At 43.1% G+C, this 19,891-nt stretch overlaps 2 protein-coding genes across 3 annotated transcripts in view; one reads left to right on the forward strand and one right to left on the reverse strand.

The window, feature by feature from the left end:
- LOC137639846 (gastrula zinc finger protein XlCGF26.1-like) overlaps nt 1–7,646 on the reverse strand; it is a 14,950-nt gene extending 7,304 nt beyond the window's left edge. Inside the window, exon 1 of one of the 2 annotated variants that reach the window (XM_068372102.1) lies at nt 7,530–7,646. The gene's annotated coding sequence lies outside the window, so the exon portion shown is untranslated. Of the gene's footprint in view, nt 1–6,756; nt 6,777–7,529 lie in introns of those variants that run through there. The other variant, XM_068372103.1, reaches the window with a different exon arrangement.
- A 5,866-nt stretch (nt 7,647–13,512) lies between these two features.
- The window catches only part of LOC137639847 (gamma-tubulin complex component 3 homolog), a 166,309-nt gene continuing 159,930 nt past the window's right edge, over nt 13,513–19,891 (forward strand). Inside the window, exon 1 of the mRNA XM_068372104.1 lies at nt 13,513–13,668. Coding sequence (XP_068228205.1) covers nt 13,608–13,668 — 61 coding nt within the window. The 5' untranslated portion in view covers nt 13,513–13,607. The remainder of the gene's footprint in view (nt 13,669–19,891) is intronic.

A 19,891-nucleotide genomic window follows, 5' to 3' on the forward strand; every position in this document is an offset into this window, starting at 1 on the left:
TATTGGAGAAGCAAGTCAGTGTTCGCGTCATTTTACTTGAAAGATGTCCAGTCTCTTTACGAGAACTGCTACGCACTGGGACCATTCGTAGCAGCGAGTGCAGTAGTGGGTGAGGGCTCAACCACTACAATTCCCTAATTCCATATCCTTTTAATCTGTCTCTTGAAATGTTTTTTTTTATGGGTTGTCCGGAAGGCTAAGAAGCCTTTCGCATCCTGGTTGATTTGGCGGGTGGTCAAAGTCATTTCTTGAGAGCGCCCAGATTAGGGGTTTGAGGAGGTCCTGTTGTATGGGTTGCAGCCCTTGATACTTCAGCTCCTAGGGGTCTGTCAGCATCCTAAGAGGATCGCGAGGCTCCGTAAGGAAGACGTACTTATAAGGCAGAGTAATCGTCTAAGTCGACTTCCTTACCAGGTACCTATTTATTTTGTTTTTGTTATTTTGATAACTTCTAAAATGAAATAAAAACTCTTAGCTCATAAGATGTAAACATATTTAACTGGTCTCTACCCACCACCCTGGGTGTGAATCAGCTATATATTCACCGGCTAAGTTAAATATTTAAAAATGATATTTTAAATATAAAATAAATTTTTGAATATACTTACCCGGTGAATATAAATTAAACGGCCCTCCCTTCCTCCCCAATAGAGACGCAGTGGGATGAGGAGAAAATTGAGTCTTTGTTTACATAGAGTTTGGTATCTGGCCGACAGTTGGCGCTGATGAGCACACCCGCAACCTGTATAGCGATCGCTAGCGAGTTTTTTTTTTGTACAGTTTTTTGTCTGTCGAGCAACAGAGTTGCAGCTATATATTCACCGGGTAAGTATATTCAAAAATTTATTTTATAATTAAAATATCATGTTGTGGAGGGAGTTTCCTTGGGGTCTCCGTTACCAGTTGCAGAAGGTCAGGAAACCATTCTGCATGATGCCATAGCAGAGCTATGATGGTCATTGACAGGTTGACCGATGTTCTGGCCTTGTTGAGTACCCTCCTCATCAGACAGAACGGGGGAAAGGCGTAAACGTCGATGTTGTCCCACCTTTGTTGGAATGCATCTTGCCAGAGAGCCTTGGGGTCTGGGACTGGGGAACAATACAACGGGAGCCTGAAGTTCAGGGCCGTTGCGAAGAGGTCCACTGTCGGAGCACCCAACAAAGTTAGGACTTTGTTGGCTACTAGATGATCCATAGACCACTCGGTACTCACTATCTGAAATGCTCTGCTCAAGCTGTCGGCGAGCACATTCCTTTTGCCGGGACTGAAGCGTGCCGATAGTGGTATCGAGTGGATCTTGGCCCATCTCAGTATCTCTACTGCTACATGGGATGTGCTGCGAATAAGTACCTCCTTGCTTGTTGATGTAAGCCACTACAGTACTGTGGTGTTGTTGCTCATCACCACCACTGAGTAGCCCGCCAGGAACTGTTGGAACTGTTGAAGGGCCAGAAAGACAGCCTTCATCTCTAGGAGATTTATGTGGAGGTACTCTTCTGACTCTGACCAGAGGCCTGAGGTCGAGTGGTGCAGCACGGGGACCTACCACCCTTTTTTTGAAGCGTCTAAGAATAGCATCAAATCCGAGGGGAAGACGAGAAGATCCACTCCCTTTCGGTGATTCTCAGCTGCCACCCACCACTCGAGGTCCGTCAGTTCCGCTGATCCCACGGGGATCCGGATGTCCAGGGAATCGAGAGTCTGATTCCACCGGGACTTGAGTCGCCACTGGAGGGATCTCATCCTGAGGCGACCATTGGGAACAAGATGAAAGGTGACCGAGGAGACATAACCATGATTGGGCTGGAAGTTCTTCTCGTATGAGAGCCTTGTTATCCTGTCGACTGATGGGAAGGCTTTGTGGAGATTGGTGTATATAACCATGCCTAGGTATTCCAGTCTCTGTGTAAGAAACAGGGATGACTTCTTGAGATTTACCATGATCCCCAGATCTTGGCATAAGTCTCAGAAGTTTGTCTCGGTGTTGAAGAAGGGTTGACACCGAGTCTGCTAGGATTAGCCAGTCGTCCAAATAACAGAAGAGACGGATGCCAATCCTGTGTGCTCAAAATGACACTAACCCAAACTCTCTGGTGAAAACTTGAGGTGCTGTGGAAAGACCGAAGCACAGCACCTTAAACTGGTACTTCATGTTGTCTAGGCTGAATCTTAAGTACTTCCTTGAAGACAGATGGACTGGGATCTAGAAGTACGCGTCTTTTAGGTACAGTGTACACATGAAGTCCTGAGGTCTTAACGCTAGTCTGACCGTGTCTCTCGTCTCCATGCTGAACGGAGTTTGCTTGACAAACTTGTTCAGGGCTGAGAGGTCGATGACTGGTCTCCAGCCTCCAGATGCCTTTCTTACAAGAAAGAGTCGACTGAAGAAGCCTGGGGACCCGTCGAGGACCTCTTGGAGAGCGCCCTTCTTTAACAGGGTATGGACTTCTGCCCGAAGTGCCTGCCCCTTTGTTGATCCCATGGCAAAGGAGTCTATTGACACTGGATTCCTGGTCAGGGGAGGGAGAGATGTTATGAACGGGACGCGATATCCTAGACGAATCACGGAGATAGTCCAGGGATCGGCCCCGAGTTGCTTCCACCTGTCCGAGCAACTTTGTAGGCATCCCTCCCACTGGTAGACAAGCAGGGGGAGTGCCTATCCTAGCGTTTGCGGCCTCTGCTGCTCCCTCTCGGAGTTTTCCCTCCCCTGGAGGACTTCTTGCCTTTCCTGTCCTTGACAGGAAAGGGCTTCTTAGACACCACTATCTTTGCTGCTGTCTTTGTTGTTATGGTCTTGGTTGGACGGGACTGCTGAGAGCTGGAGGATTATAGGGCTTGGATGTCAAAGCCCTATGGAGGAGGGAGTCCTGATGGGACTTCCTCCATCTCTCAGCAGCATGTTCCACATCCTTAGGCTCAAACAGGTGGGCTCCCTCTAGAGAGGAATGTCTGAGCCTAGTTATCTCGACGTTGGGGACTTGATGGTGGAATCTCTCAGACACCGCATCTCAACGTTTCAAGATGGTGTTTGCCCACAAGTTCAAAACTTGGTGGGAAACAAACTGGATCATGCGAGTGCCTGAGAGAAGGAAAGTCTCCATTTCCTTCCCGGTACGTTCCTTGGAGAAATCCTCGGTTCGTACCAGGATTCCCAAAGTCCCTAACCAGATATCCAACCACGAAGTAGCCTGCATAGCATACTTTGTGACCTTATCCTGATTAAGGATTTTGGCCGCCGAGAAAGAGACCTGCCGGCTGGAGAGTCTCTCAAGAGATCCCCTTAGTTAGCTCTTCCAGAGAGTGGTGAAGAAAAAGAGCTGGACTGGGCTCCCTCAGGATCTCAAAGTACCTCCTCTGTTGTACACAAGGAGGAGGGAGGAGTTTGTTGGTAGAACCGGAATGGTTGGAGGAGGCAAACTCGGAGAGCTGTAGGGCGATCTTAGCCCTGGCTCCCTTCAATCCTTGAGACCAGGGTGGGGCTACAGTACACTGGTCTTTGAGGGTTTTTGGGTGCCAAAGACACGGTCTATTACCGTGTCCTTGCCCTCTCGAGGGAGTATATCTGGGTTGGTAAACCCGTTGAGAACCCTAATAAGAGTCAAGACCTGCCCGAATGCATGTTCTGATTCTCTTTGCTCTCCTTCTGACGTCGGACTTGCAGCGAAGTCTCCATCTCCCATCACCGAGAGCTCTTCCCGGGGTGGGTCGCGAACATTCCTCGAGTGGCTGGCTGTCTCCGTCTTTGCAGTCCTGGTTGAGGACTTTGGCAGGGTCTTGGAGTCTTTGGACTCCTTACGAGGAAGGAGTTAAGACTCCAACATAGAAGGCCTAGATGTTGTGTCCCTCCTGATCTCTGACGGTGGCGAACTCTCAGAGTGAAGGGAGGTTTCCTCCGACAGTGGAATGGAGGAGGTCCTTCCCTCACGCAATTCCCTTGGTAAAGGTGAGGTGGGAGAGTATCCCTGGGGAGATACCAGATGAACTAGCCTTGATGGCCTGATCCGTGTCGGGAGTCTGGAGCTACAGGCTGCTCTGACGAGCGGCCAGACAGGGCAGGATTGAAGGCCTGTGCCACAGCTCTGACTAGGGCACTGAACCATGGCTGCTGACTGACCAAAATACTGTCAGACAGATCCCTGAAGGGAAAGGGACAGAAGGTTCCCTACGAGGAGTTACTGTACCGTAATAGGTGGGTCCGCCTTAGAAGGAGGCAATTTCGGGATCCTGAACCCCTCTGGGCGAGAGTTGGCTTGTGCGCGTGAACGAGTGGTGATGTGCAGGCGAGAGGTGGCATGCTGGCGTGCTGGCAAGAGCTGCCGCGCTGGCGAGTGTCGGGTGCGCATGTCCTAGTGCGTCTGCGCGGGAGAGACCTGGAGCCCAGGAGAGCGCAAGCGCACAGATGAGCGCTGGCTCGAGCTTGCAGGCGAGTGATGGCGCGCAGGAGAATATTGGCGCCCAGGAGCTCGATGACGTGCAGGCGAGCGCTGGTGAGCGGGAGAGCGCTGGTGTGCAGGAGAGAGCTGGTGCGCAGGAGAGCACTGGCGCACAGGAGAGTGCTGGCGCGTAGGTGAGCCCTGGCGCACAGGACAGCGCTGGCGCGTAGGAGATCGTGGGCGCGTAGGTGCAGGCCGCGCAGGAGAATACTGGCGTGCAGGAGAGCGCTGTCATGCAGGAGAGCACTGGCGCGTAGGAGAGCATTGGCACGTAGGAGATCGTGGGCGCGCAGGAGAGCGCTGGCGCATAGGAGACCGTGGGCACTTAGGCGCAGGAGAGTGCTGGCGCGTAGGAGATCGTGGGCACGTAGGGAAGGTTGTAGCTGTCGTCAAGGATGGCGAGCAGGAGACCGAAGTTGTGCATGTGTGCGCAGATTCAGTGAGCACGGTAGCGCTGGAGATCGTGAGCGCGCTGATAGGCGCTGAGGGCGAGCAGGTGAAGGAGCCCGCCGAAGCGCAGTAGAGCGCTGACAAGCAGGCTGGTGATGACGGACTGCTGGTTAGCGCCGGTAACCTGCAGGAGGTTGGCGAGCTGAAGGGCGGTGGCGCGCAGTTGCGCACTTTGGTAGGGCCTCAAGAGGCTTTACCGGGAACAGGAACAGTGATGGAAGGTCGGCAGGTCTGTTTGATGGTTGATCAGGAACCGGGATGTGCCCTTTGGAAGGGCGAGCATCCACCGATGGAGATCGCGAACAATCTGCAGAGAGGTCTAGGACCGAAGTCGGAGGACTAGTAGCAGGTCCAGGCACAGTCAAAGGTCAAGGGCCAGAAGATGACTGCAGCGGAGGCTCCTCTGCAGGTGAAGGCTGCAACGACGAAGCAGAAGAGCCAAAGAGGCACCTTTTCACCGATGGTGAAGGGAGACCTCCAAGGCGAAGTAGAGGGCGAGCTTTTCGACGAAGACGCCCTCTAGGAGCCGTTGGATCAGCATGCTGACCGTACGCCACAGCAGTCCTCCGAAGAGGAGTCTCTATGAGTGAACTCCCCCGAGGGAGAGAAACACTCGCAGGAGAGACAGACGTAGGACTTAGTTTCACCCTCAAAGGATGATCAGGAACGGGGGAAACTAAGTCGGCAGCAACCGCTGGAGAGTCTGGAGGGGCAGAGGAGTCAGACGAGATCATAGGCAACACCTCGGACACCACAACGTCGACTAGGGCCAGAGGATCTACCTCCGACGGCAACGATGACTGCTGCACACTAGCATCCTTGCAGATGATTTGCAGCAATGCATCCTTGAAGAGCGGACCCGAGAGCCCCAAGGACGCCCAAACCTGTAATAAGGAAGTTAGTGACAAGGCCTCACCCAGGGGGAGAGGTGGGGCCGCTTCGCTAGGGGAAGCAACACCATCTCTCAAGGACCGGGGTTGGCCGACATTAAATTGGTCTTTGCTTCTAATTGACGGTCTCTCGGAAGAGACCGAACGAGTAGGAGCTTCGGAGGAGGGTCGGGAGACGGAAGAAGAAGCCTTGGTTTTTTCCCCCTTCGGAAGAAGAAATATCCCGCTTAGAGGCAGATCACTCCCTACTCTCATTACACTTATTATCACAATCACACTGTTGACCTCTGCATGCGGGACAAAGGGTGTGTGGATCTGTGTCCACTGCCGACATAAATGTTCCGCAGGGCAGGCCGGTGATTCCAGGGCAGGTGCGCATGGTTGCAGAAGTCAACACGCAAACAAACACTAGAAAAAGAGAAAGCAAATAACAGATTAATGGCAGTCCAAAACAATGCGAAGGATGAAGAGCGGCAACGTCCGTTCATCATCCGAGCCAAAAGTAAAGTGAGCTAAATCACAGGTGTGTGAGTGGGCGCGGTAGCAAGCTACCCCTCCCTACCCCACAGCTAACTAGCGTTGTGGGTAGTCAACCCTTGCTAAACTTTAATGGCTAATAAATAGCGTGGTTTGTATTCCAGTTACGGAACTGGTAAATTTGCACAAGTTGCCAATAATTCCTAGTGGTTACCAGAATGGTTTTTCTGGCATTTTTTCATGTGTTTTGAATGAATCTGAAGATGATTATCGATGTAAATCCATAGTTGTGAAGTGAAGCTGAAATTAACTAGACTTTTTTAAGTACAGTACTCACGAAAGTGAAAACCCATTGACAACCTTCGACAATGTTTACAACTTACAACATACCGTCACAAAAAGACACTGTTCGAACGAATGGTTCTCAGAGGATTTCGCTTTCATTTTTATAATATTTAGTAAATCCCTAACCTAACCTAGTAAGAAAACAGGTCACTAACCTAACAGAGGGCAATCCTGCCGGGCCCCCTAGCAGGTCACATGAAAAAATAATGAACAATCTTCAGGAAAAGTGGTATCGGTAGAACTGTTCAAACACTCGGATTCAAATTTGGATTCAATTTTTTTAAGAATTATATAATTATTATGTTAGTATTTGTCTGCGCCTGGGTTTATGGTATTCAAAATACTGCTTTTTTAATGCTCTAACCAATTGTGCCTAGGATTTTGAGCTATCGAACAATGGCAACTTATGAAATACACACCGGTAATCTTAGGAGGCCTCACCCCCGAACCTTCCAATCATTTTCTGATGAGTATTGACTAGTAATATCCTAATTCTTTATCCATTTATGTTTTTTTTTATGCTTTTCAATCACATCCGAAGGTTTTCATTCCCTATAGAACAAATATTGACATGAGTATAGGTTTACTCAACATTAATCTACAGTGTTTTGCTAATAATTTTTCCTATAAGAAAAAGTAGTTGGAATCCTAGGTTACATTGCCATGTAATACACTACAATGAAACCGACTTGAGGATAACTCTTCCATTACGTAATTGTCCTATGAAAGGTTTAACTAACTATTTAACAACACATTAATGACTATTTCCTTAACTTAGCTTAGCCTATTGAATAGCTTACAGCTAGACCCTAAACTAAGCTACACCTCCGGGGGAACCTGACGATTTTCTTGTTATGGCAGTGCAGTTTCCTTTTATAATTTTCATTAATATTCCACAAAACTACTTTAAGAAAGTAATTGTCTTCACCTTTTTTAAATTAATAAGAAGAATTGTGAAATTTGACGTTTTCCCTTAATAGTGTTTTCCTTCACTTCTTCTTCTTCCATTTTAGTAGGAGATCTGAGATCATCTGGCCCCTTCATGGAGCCAATGTACTCCCCTGTAAATATGACATTAGATTAAATATTAGATCTAATCAATACAGTTGACAAATTTTAGTGTTAGTCTGTTATTAAATGTTAACTCCTTCACCGTATGTTATGAATTATATGTTTAACTCCCCCACGTGAGGCTTAATACCTTTTATTCAAACAATATCCATGCCCCCATTCTATTGATATTGTTTTTATAGTGCAAAATATATACATCACACTTTAATAAAATAATTTTCATTTAAATACGTTTACATTGATTTATATTTAAAACAACCTCCTGTGGTTTGTCTATTGCAAAATCGTTGCATTAAATGTAGTCTATTTACAAAAAAACCTTTATGTGGGTTTAGAGACTAGATTTAATCCTATTCCTCTGTTTGATAATAAATTTTACAGATCCTTTACTTCACAGTATTAAGGGTGAGGTGATTAATCTAAATTTGAGAGTTAGTACTAGATCACGGCTATAACTTATTATTTTCAAATGGCCCTATTAGTCAACATCATTGCATTAGACACTAAATCTTAGATTTCTGCTCTATTATAATATAGAAAGATTGTGCAAATAAACTTTAGGATTCAGATAGATTTTTGTTTCAGTTAGTAAAATCATTAAATGAAAATTTACTGTTTGCAAAATTATCGCTCTTGCCATTTCATATTAATATTACTGTATATCGAAACTATAGTGATTCAGCATTTCAACTGATACCCTACTTTTGTAATAACTGTAAGTGCTAGGATGGCATTTTATCTTAGGGTCAAGTTCAAGATAGTTTATTTCGCCCAACTGAAAACTTTCATGACCTCGAAACACAAATGGAATGTTTTATATAGGTAGCCTACTCTAGGAAATACTACACACAAACACACAATATCTCTCTCTCTCTCTCTCTCTCTCTCTCTCTCTCTCTCTCTCTCTCTCTCTCTCTCTCTCTCTCTCTCTCTCTCTCCATCATCATCATCATCAGCCGTAATTAGTCCACGTCAGAACAGAGGCTTCAGAAATGTACCTCCACTCTCGTCTGTTTATAGACTTTCTACACCAGTCTATGCCCCCCAAAAAAATTCTTAGTTCATCATGCCATCCTCTCTCTCTCTCTCTCTCTCTCTCTCTCTCTCTCTCTCTCTCTCTCTCTCTCTCTCTCTCTCTCTCTCTCTCTCTCTCTCTCTCTCTCTCTCTCTCTCTCTCTCTCTCTCATCGTCACCACCATCGTCATCATCAGCCGTTATTAGTCCACTACAGAACAAAGGCTTCAGACATGTACCTCCAATCTCGTCTGTTTAAAGTCTCTCTATACCAGACTATGCCCAAAAACATCTTAGTTCGCCAATCCATCTTCTTCTCTTCCTTCCCATGCTTCTTTTGCAATCTCTAGGTACCCATTCTGGCATTCTTAATGCCCATCCATTATCCGTCATTCTTATATGTCCTGTCCATGTCTATGTCTTTTTCTTATATGTTGTTAGAATACCCTCTATTATTTTGCTCTCGTATCCATGTTGCTCTTTTTCTGTCGCTTTTAGATGTTATTCTCTCCATAGTTCTTTGAGTTGTAAGTAGCTTATGCTCAAAGGTTTTAGTAAGGTTCCAAGTTTCCGATAGTATTGGTAGGACCATATCTGATTAAGTATTTTTCTTTTTAGAGATAGTGGCATTTAACTTTCTATGCTCTCATTTTATTTATTAAAAGCGTTCCATCTCAAATTTGTCCTCATTTTAATTGTTGGGTCATGTCCTGGGGAAACACTTTACTGTTTGTCCTAAGTACCTATGCAGTATTCATTAATAATTTCTAGAGGATTGTCCATAAACCTTATATGTTGCCTCTCTGCATTTTCATCGAACATTATCTTAGTTTTACTCATGTTCATTTCCAGTTCTGCATTTCTGCTTTCTTTATTCAATATTCTATCGTGTTTTGCAATTTCTCCCATGATCCATTAAACAGAACTATTTCGTCGCAAGTCTTAAGCCGTTAAGAAATTCCCTATCAATGTTAATTCCTACATTTCCCCAATCTAGATTCTTAAAAAAAATAAGTCACGATGTAAATAATTTAGGAGAATATGGTCTCTCTGTCTAACTCCTTTCTCAATCGGAATTTTCTCACTATATCTTTATGTGATTTTGTGATTGTTGTTCTTCCTGTACACATATCTTCAAATGTTCTAAGATAAGATTCATTTATTCCTTGTCTTTGAATATTTTTTATTACTGCAAGTTTTGACTGGATCAAAAGCTTTCTCATAGTCTATAAATGCCATATACAGTGATTTGTCATACTCTGTTGATATTCCTCCATTGTAGGTCAGTTGTTGAATGCCCGCTTCTAAAGCCTGCCTGCTCTATTGGTTTATTAAAGTCTCTTTTTATCCGGCTTTATGTAATATTTTCATATATTTTGTATATTACGGTACAGGGCATAAATTAATTGGTCTGTATATTTAGGTCTATTTTGTCTTTTTAAAACTAGGCTTAAAAGTATCGTTTGGAGATTTATTAATAATTCTGTCAGCAAAGTGTGAAAGTTGACCTTAATTTTAAAAATATATTTCTTACTTTCTAAGCGATTTGCTGATGTGGATTTGACAATTAGCGTGGAATACGCAGTGTAATAGTCTACCTTATATAGGACAATTTATATATATATACATATATATATATATATATATATATGTATATATATATATATATATATATATATATATATATATATATATATATATATATATATATATATATATATATATCCTGTTGTGCATTTTCATTGTGTGATAATAAGTAAATATATCAAAAAGCAATTGTTGCCTTTAAAGTCAAACTTCGTGCAAAACTAAAAGTTAAGCATATGAGAGAGTGATTGCATAAAAAAAACAAAGTTCAAAAGGTAAGAGCAATCATTCTTTCCAATCCCCCCCCCCCCTTACCCCACACCACCGCCACCACCATTATGCACACGGCACACGATAATATGGGTCTGATCAAAAGCTGAACGTAAAAATACCTGAGCAAGAATTCTATCTCCCATCCTGCATTCGGGTTTTATGTGAGGAAAATAGACAAGCTATAGCCTATAATTACCATAAATACAGAACTTACTTGCGAGGTTTGCATTGACATTAAAAAACAAGACAAACTTAAAGCATATTCAAAGGTTGTTATACAAAACTCGAAACATACAGTGTGTAATTTCAACATAGCTATTCAATTGAATTACTTAGTCGGTGGTGTGTGACACATACAATTAGGGACAATGTCACACCCATATAATGCACACACATACGCATACACGTGTATGGAGGATCGAACAGTTACACTCTTTCGCCTCCTGATCCTTTGACTTCTAATGATTTCTCTGACAAGATATATAAACAGGATATCATTACCTCCAACTACTACTACACGTACTTCAACACATTTATTAACAAAGTTATTTTTTTTTTATACATGAATTTAATTGTTATATCTGAAACGTCAACTGACGTTGTTTAAAAATATCTTAAGGTTCTAACCGCACGACAAATACTACGTACTAAAATTATAGCAATACACACAAATAGACAAGAAAAGTAAGAGTCATTCTTGAGTTAGATATGTTTTTAGCCCTCACCATAACATGCAATAAGGACGTATACATTTCTACAAAATACCTAAACATGCTAATTTCGGTCTCATGACTAAAAATTCGAATAGAATGACATAGTTCCTGGCTGTCAATTACCTAGATAGGCGATAATTCACAATGATAGATTAATCAATAATATCTGTGATACATATAATACTGATAACTGAACAGTGAGAGAAGTCGTATGGATACAAGTGAATACACACAAATATTATATGAAATTGTTGTGATAGGGATTTTTCACAAAAGTATAAAGGAATTATTCGAAAGTATGTATATTCAATATGTATACAAATGCTTTAAGCTTCTGAGATGAAATGTTTACACTATATAGGTGATTTAGGAGTAAATGGTGGAATATTAATGGTAAAAGATCTGAATTGCTGAAAAGATGGATATATTAGAGTAATTTTAGGAGATTTAGTCACACGGAAATAATGGCTAGCCAAATTTAAATGAAAAGAGTGTTTGATTTAGAAGTTCTAAGTAGGAATGAGAGGAAGATTTAAAAAGGTTTAGCTAATGACTTTCTGTGAATTTGTGGAAATCAATTAATGTTGAGGAATATATTTATATTCCATATAGTATCAATCCACAAATTCAACAGTTAAAAAGAAGAATATGTCAGCTGCTGAAGTATTGTTTTTCCTTGAGCGTATTAAGCATAAAAGCTTGACGTTGAAAATAAGCAAAATAGTATATTAGGATTAAACACGAACGGTGTTCACAAACATATTAAACAATAACACGTAAGTTCTTGAAAGTACCGCAGTCGAGTGCTTAGAATATCATACATAAATTCAGCCGTATATTAAATGGATATTTGAGGGAGTATGAACGGTATGCAAGAAGAGTGTTCCCATATGTTTTAGGTCTATTAAATAAGAAAATGCCGATTTTTATAGGGATGACATTGGATTCATATGGCGTCTGTTTAACCGTCATATGTTCTGGATAAACCTGAAGTACAGAACCAGTTTTAGATGTTATGAGATCCGTCCTGTGAGACTGGTTAAGCAATGCGCAGAAACAAAGAAGGCGTGCTACCCAGAAATTGGCAAACAATGTCAAGCACGTAAGTTTATCTAATTAAAGTTTAGCCTGAATAAAAAAATAGACATTAAGAAGACTCGAAAGCTTTTGTGTATAGTTTCTCTCGTCACTACACATGAGCCTATGAAAATTTTACATGAGATAGTTGTGCAAGTTTAAGTTTTCTGTGCTCCTAAAAATAGTTCGAGGATGATTTAGTGATTGCAGGTTGCTAATATAAATGGATGAAAATTAAATAATTCATGAAAGGAAATTTTAGATATATACAGGCTATATATACGTTATCGTTCTTAAATAACAATAATGTGACAATAATCACATATGTGTAATTCCTTTACAGGGGTTTAAAATTATCCGTTCTAGTGACTTGTTAAAAAAACCTTGTTTATTACACATTTATTAAGAAGTTGATAGAAAATTTCCATATTGTGTTTTGTATTGATTTTAACCTTAAGCTCTGTACGCATGCATTCATGAAATGACATTTAAATATTATAAGTTGTAATTGAAAATCATTAATTAAACTGCAATATACTTTTGCTATGTTTGTATGTACAAACATAGCATTGTTTTTAATGGAGAGACAAAAGAAGATCTTTGACATTGTACAGCTTTTATAATCCTAAAACCTTGCAAATGTCTTTAATCGTAGGTATGCCGCACCGCACCTCTTTTTCATTAGATCTGTGTGGCGGTGCCACAAATTAAACAATGATGTGAAATCAGCGCCATGAGACTGAGAGTGCTCAATAGTTGTCATGTTTCTCTTTCTGTCATCTCTGGCTCATAGATTTATTCATATTATTAGTTAGACTGTACGGAATATATACAATAATTTGACTAGCGTATAAAAGTTTGATTATCAATTATGTGGAAGAGAGACTGAATGTGACATCAGTGCCATGAGAGGGCTCAATATTTGTCATGATTCTCTTTCTGTCATCTCTTGCTCATAGATTTTTTCATATCATTAGTTAGACTATACGGAATATGTACAATAATTTGACTAGCGTCTAAAAGACTGATTATCAATTATGTGGAAGAGAGACTGAAAATTAATAGTTGGGCCTAGATTAGAATTACAAACAAAAACTAATAGGAGAGTTCTTATTGGCTGGTTTATAAGCGTGCGGCCAATCACAGCCTAGGATTCAAACGTAAACAAAACGAATGTAAATGGCGCCATGAAAAGGTAGAACAGTCAAAGAGTGGTCGATAGTTCTGTGTATTATAAGGATATATAGAACAACCTTAAGTTATTGGAAGAAATGGATGCCTCGGGGAACTTGTTACGACGATTATGCTCTCATGTTACAGGAATAAATGACCGTAAGTGCCTAATGTAAACCTGACATGATTTGGTGTTGTCGTCTGTCGTTTAAGAGTCTTGGTTTATAAATAATTTTAATATGCGTGTTCATATTCTGATAGGTCAGCTACAATTAAAATCTAGCAATTGTATGTTGATGGTGAAGGGATACTTCCTTGATAATATTAAGGTTTAAAGGTATCCTTGATAAACTGCCGGAGGGCTATCTTCATATTCTCTATTGAACTTACTGTATCGTAGTCGTAGTCTTTAACAGATTTGTGGCCTAAGGGTGAAATAATACCAGTTCTCGGAGCTATTTAACATGGAACCTCTTCCCCCCTTAACCTAACATAGTTTGCCATGTACTTACTCATGGGGTTGCTTGGTCTTCACCCCCACTTACTTAAACTAATCTACTTATCTGACATCTGATTGTGTTTGAATAGCACAAAGGTACAGTAGAACTTTACTGGTGAAACCTTTCTTGGTAGACTACCCATAAAACCACTACATCTTACATATGGATTGTTAAGTTCTCACTAAGGCTAGAATTTAGGCCACCGCCATTTTCCGCATCTCTCTCCTGGACGTTTGAGTTACACCTCAAGTCCACTCCCAAGATACTGTATATGTACTGTACAGTTCTTTGGTATTGAAGGGAGAGAGGATGGCTCGTTGGTGAGGCTTTATCACTTACGCACAATAGAGAACCAACTGTGAAAGGAATCTGTGATTGGTCTCCAAGCCTTTATGAATGTCTAGACATTATCTCATGTGAGCTTCATCAAGAATAGGATCCTTTGATACTGCGTGATCAGTCTCATGTAATTTGTCATTATTTATTCGTGCTCCTCCTAACTCGCAGGTTACTGGATACATATGCTTGCTTGTGCTGTAGGGAGCGTGATCACTATTCACCTTTTCTCTCCTTGCATGGCCTGTCCAAGAGCCATGAAGTTCCAGTGCACACATGCAACTGGGAACAAGAACTGCTGACCACATAGGACCGCTCTCGGCAGTGTTACAACCACCGAGACGTTACGGCATGTACCCATGGTAAGTCAGCATTAAGGTTGATCAACACCGTGTGACTGGTAAGAACGTGACGTGCCTGCGCCCCACCCCCGGTCACGCCCCATGCCCCACCCAGCCACGCCCATCCTATCACTGCTAAGCACTGTCCCGCTCCATCCCACCCAGCCCTGCCCAAAACCGTGTGCTCCAATATGCAGAACATTGACTAAAGTACGGTGTATTTCTCAAAGACTGTTCTGTATCCTGAGGGAAGCAGATCAGTGATTAGGGCCACCTTCAACCTCTTCAGAGGATCACTTCATGTTCCATTCACATTTCGGATCATGCATGTTCTATGAGGAAAGAATTGACACCCAAGGTGATAGTTGAGACTTGAGACACTCCCATGTGAGGGAAGAGAGGAGTCTCGATTTTTCAACACCTCAATGATGTCTGACTTGTTCCAGCGGAGGTGGAGAACCCTGAGGTCGAGCGTTTGTTTGCCAAGGTTCGTGTATTCATTTGTGAGTGCAATAAGGTTAGAAATGTTACTGTAGCTCCTATGACAATGGAATCTATGGTCATTGATAGACGCTTTGGTGCAACTTAAGGAATGAAGCTATCACTGGAGTTGCCTTGATTAGAATTTACTTACGCAAGCTTGGACTGAGAGTGAGTGAGCAGATCTCCGAGACTGAGAATTCACTGCTGTCTGGCAAGTGTAATAAGATCCTGCCTCCTGCATTTTCTTAACAAAGGAGATCATATGTACATGAAGGTGCAAGCCCATTTGTTCCTGTTAATCCTTCAGTTTCAGCTTGTGATGGCAGGATTGTTTATGTAGGGACTGAGGACAGAAGCATAGTTGTTTCAGCTCTTGAGCCGTCTGCTTACAGCCAGCTCCCTGGATCAAGCATTGGTCCAGTTAAGTTGCCTACTAAGCCACTGTACTCAGTATTTGTCAAATTCTGAAATGATGGTGAGGTACAAGTTGGGGAGGGGTGCATTTTCCCAATTTTCCAGACAAGTTGGACTGGAGGTAACGTCTGGTTCTAGAGGGTCTCTCTCTCTCTCTCTCTCTCCTCTCTCTCTCTCTTCTCTCCTCTCTCTCTCTCTCGACTCTCTCTCTCTCTCTCTCTCTCTCTCTCCTCTCTCTCTCTCTCTCTCTCTCTCTCTCTCTCTCTCTCTCTCTCTCCTCTCTCTCTCTCTCTCTCTCTCTCTCTTCTCTCTCTCTCTCTCTCTCTCTCTCTTCTCTCTCTCTCTCTCTCTCTCTCTCTCTCTTTTTTTTTTTATCAGAGAAGTGTAGGAAGGCAAGTCTTCAAGGGTGACTTTGGTAATGTGTCACACCATCAGGATTGGCTTTCAAGAAAGCTCTAGCTCCATTTAAAGCCTGAGAGGGATCTCCAGTTAGTTCATCCTATAGGAAAGGCATGGACAGTGCTCCACCCTTTCGTGCTCAGCCACTGGTCAGGAGGGGCGGTAGAGATAAGAAGAGAGGAAGTAGACACTCAAGTCATGCCATTAGGATGTGGCACCGTCAGGGAGCAGAGCAGTTGGTGGTAGAATACCGCCTACCCTTCGAAGATCTTCAGTCTCCCCTCACTTGCACTTTGATGGCATTCCAGAGTTACGATGGAGAAGAATTTGAGATGGCTTTTCTGGGTTCTGTAGTGTGCTCTTCTTTTTTTTGATAAGTATTTTTCTGAGGCTTATATATACAGTGATACCTCGGTACTCGACCATAATCCGTTCGAGATCCGTGTTCGACCTCCGATTTGTTCGAGTACCGAATTTTTTTTCCCCATAAGAAATAATGGTATATATTCTATTCCGTTCCCAAGCACTCGAACAGGCCCAAAATATTAATAAAACGTGTACCTAAACAACAATAATTATCTAAATGTGTATGAAATTGGTCAGAAAATCCTATAAAACAATTTTAAACCATTTACTGTACTAAAATAAAACAATTTTAAACCATTTTCTGTACTGTAGTGAACATACCTTTGAGCAGCGGTTCGATGGCATACAGGGATGGATGTGGAGAGGATGGAAGGGGGAGGTTACTGCTTGGAAGGAGAGTCCCCTTCCATGATGTGGCGGGGTAGTTCTCCTTCAGGAGTTGTTTCTCTCTCCAATGAAAGGGTGGGCAGATCTATTTCAGGGGTTTCTTCTCTTCTTTGTCTCTTCTTTGGAGGAGAAACAGGCTTTGATGTAGCAGCTTTCTTTTCTTTTGTGAAAAACTGGTCTATTGTTAATTGTTTCTTCCTCCTCTGCAGTATTCTTCGAAAATGATACATGACACTATCATTAAACATATGCACTGCCCGGTTTGCTACTGCAATTTCTGGGTGGTATTTTTCAGCAAAAGCCTGCACATCTGCCCACTTGGAACAAATTTCATTGATGAGAGAACTTGGAACATCCTCCCTTACCTCATCCTCTTCTGAAGATTCCTGCTCCACAATCAGATCCTGCTGCTGTTGTTGTTGCAGGTGCAACAATTCCTCCACAGTCAACTCGGTAGAATGGCTTTCTACAAGCTCATCAATATCATCCTTGTCGACCTCAAGCCCCAAACTCCTGCCCATGACAACAATTTCCTCAACGACATCAGTGTCATCAGAAATTACAGGGGTAGCAGTGCTTGGACCCGCCTCTGGTTGGAAACCTTCAAACTCCCTCTCTGTGACACATGATGGCCACAGCTTACGCCAGGCAGAGTTCAATGTCCTATAGGTCACACCTCGCCAAGCTTGGTCAATCATGTTAACAGAGTTGAGGATGCTGAAGTGTTCCTTCCAGAATTCCTTTAGGGTCAACTTCGTGTCACTGGTCACTTCAAAACACTTTCTGAAAAGGGCCTTGGTATAGAGTTTTTTGAAGTTTGAAATGACCTGTTGGTCCATGGGCTGGAGTATGGGAGTAGTATTGGGGGGCAAGAATTTGATTTTGATAAAGCTGTATTCTTCTTTCAAGTCATCCTCGAGACCTGGAGGATGTGCAGGAGCATTGTCCATAACCAGAAGACATTTCATTGGCAAGCTCTTTTCAATGAGGTAAGCCTTAACCTGGGGGGCAAACACTTCGTTTATCCACTCAGTAAAGAATTGTCTTGTGACCCAAGATTTAGTGTTCGAGCGCCACATAACTGGTAGTGCACTTTTACAAATATTATTTCGTTTGAACACCCGGGGGTTGTCCGAGTGGTACACTAACAAGGGTTTGATCTTGCAATCGCCACTTGCATTTGCACACAGCAACAATGTTAGCCTATCTTTCATTGGCTTGTGACCTGGCATCTTCGTCTCGTCCTTGGTAATGTACGTATTGGCTGGCATTTTCTTCCAAAATAACCCAGTCTCATCACAATTAAAGACTTGTTGTGCGATCAAATTTTGTTCATTTATGTACCGATCGAATTCCCCCACGTATTTATCGGCTGCAATTTGATCCGAACTAGCTGCCTCCCCATGCCTAGTAACACGATGAATACCTGTTCTATTACGAAACTTTTCAAACCAACCCCTGCTCGCTTTAAATGTAAATGAATCACTTTCACTGGTACTCGGACTTTTCTTCACTAATTCTTCATAGATATGCAACGCTTTTTCACAAATGAACGCTTCACTAACACTTTCCCCGGCCAACTGTTTTTCTTTAATAAATATTAAAAGCAACTTTTCCATCTCCTCAATCACTTGTGGCCTTTGCTTAGTTACCGCCGTAACTCCCGTTGCAACATTCGCCTTCTTAATCATTTCTTTATGCTTTAAAAACGTAGAAATGGTCGACTTCGCCATTCCGTATTCTACCGCTAAATCGGACACTCGTACACCATTCTCATATTTCGCTATAATTTCCTTCTTCAACTCGATCGTTGTTCGCACTGTTTTCCTCTTCTCCTTCCCCTTAACACTCATTACTTTCTTGGGACTCATTATGAAAGCTAAAAAAGCAATTAAAAGCACTGAAAATCACTAAATCACAACGAATGCTGATCGCGCGTTGTCTGAGTGACGCTCTCGAGAGAACTGATGCTTCCCGAACAAGCGAGAGTGGCCGAGATGGCGCGATCATCACAAAGCCCATGCGGTCATCACGTGTTCGGCTGGTCGAGTACCGAATTTTTGGTCGAGCACCGCAGCAAAAATTTCTCGAAAATTTTGGTCGAACTCCGAATTGTTCGAGTATAGAGTCGTTCGACTACCGAGGTATCACTGTATTTCCCATTTGTTCTCACACTAACAAACCTTACATTAATTATGTGGATATATTTTCGGCGAAGCTATAAGGTAGCCATTAGACTAAAAGTGCGAGGTGGCAACTCTACCTAACCACTGTAGTGGGTAGAAAGGGGGTGGCTGCGGTTACCTAACCACCTACGGTATATCTAATCACACATCGGTGAACCATGTCACTTTTTTCTTTTGGCTTGTAGAGAGCAGTTGTCTCCTCTCTCCTTAATGGTTAGCTATTGGACATTGCTTATGCTCTTTGCTTTGTCTTTTTAGGTGTGACTGCGCTTCTTCTTTGACGCCCCCCGTGAGAACCCGTCCTGGTCGCGAGGGTGGTCCTTGTGGCACCTTCATGTTGTCGATTGAGACCAATCCACACTATGTGCCCGACCTATGGGAGATGTCGTTGAGAGCAGGGCTCGCCCTGTGACGAATGTAGGGAGTGGCCTACCTCTCAATGGGAGAAATTTGAGTGTCGCAGGAAGAAGGCCAAGCGGGATCTCTCTCCCCTGGGGTTTCAGCTGGGGCAAAAAGACCGCAAGCTTTTTCGCGCACCCCTAAATCTCTTCCTGAAACTTTTCGTTTCTTGCCTTCCTTCCAGGGGCGATCGAGTAGGAGCACAGACCGCATAACTCCTTGTGGTGCTGGGAGCGGTTGAGTTGCTTCTCCTAGTGGAGCACCTTCTCCAGCAGGCGGGGAGCCTTTTTCCCTTGCAGGCGTGGCTGTCCCTGGGGGTTTCTGCTCCCCCTTTGAAGGAGGCACTGCTGCAGCTACTTCAGCATGGTGCTAGGAAGGACCCTTTGCCAGAGGCTTCTACATCCTTTCCCCTGGAGTTTGCGAGGTTCATCTTTTGCCCTCTCCTGGCCCTTCCATGCGTTGACAAGGTGATCACTCATGCTTACCCTTCTAACGGCCTCCTGCCGACGACGAGTCCTCTCACTATCCTGGGACTTTGTCGTCACCTAACCTGCAGCCCCGTGTTTCTCCT

This window comes from Palaemon carinicauda, chromosome 4, assembly GCF_036898095.1.
Source record: "Palaemon carinicauda isolate YSFRI2023 chromosome 4, ASM3689809v2, whole genome shotgun sequence".
Taxonomy (NCBI): domain Eukaryota; kingdom Metazoa; phylum Arthropoda; class Malacostraca; order Decapoda; family Palaemonidae; genus Palaemon; species Palaemon carinicauda.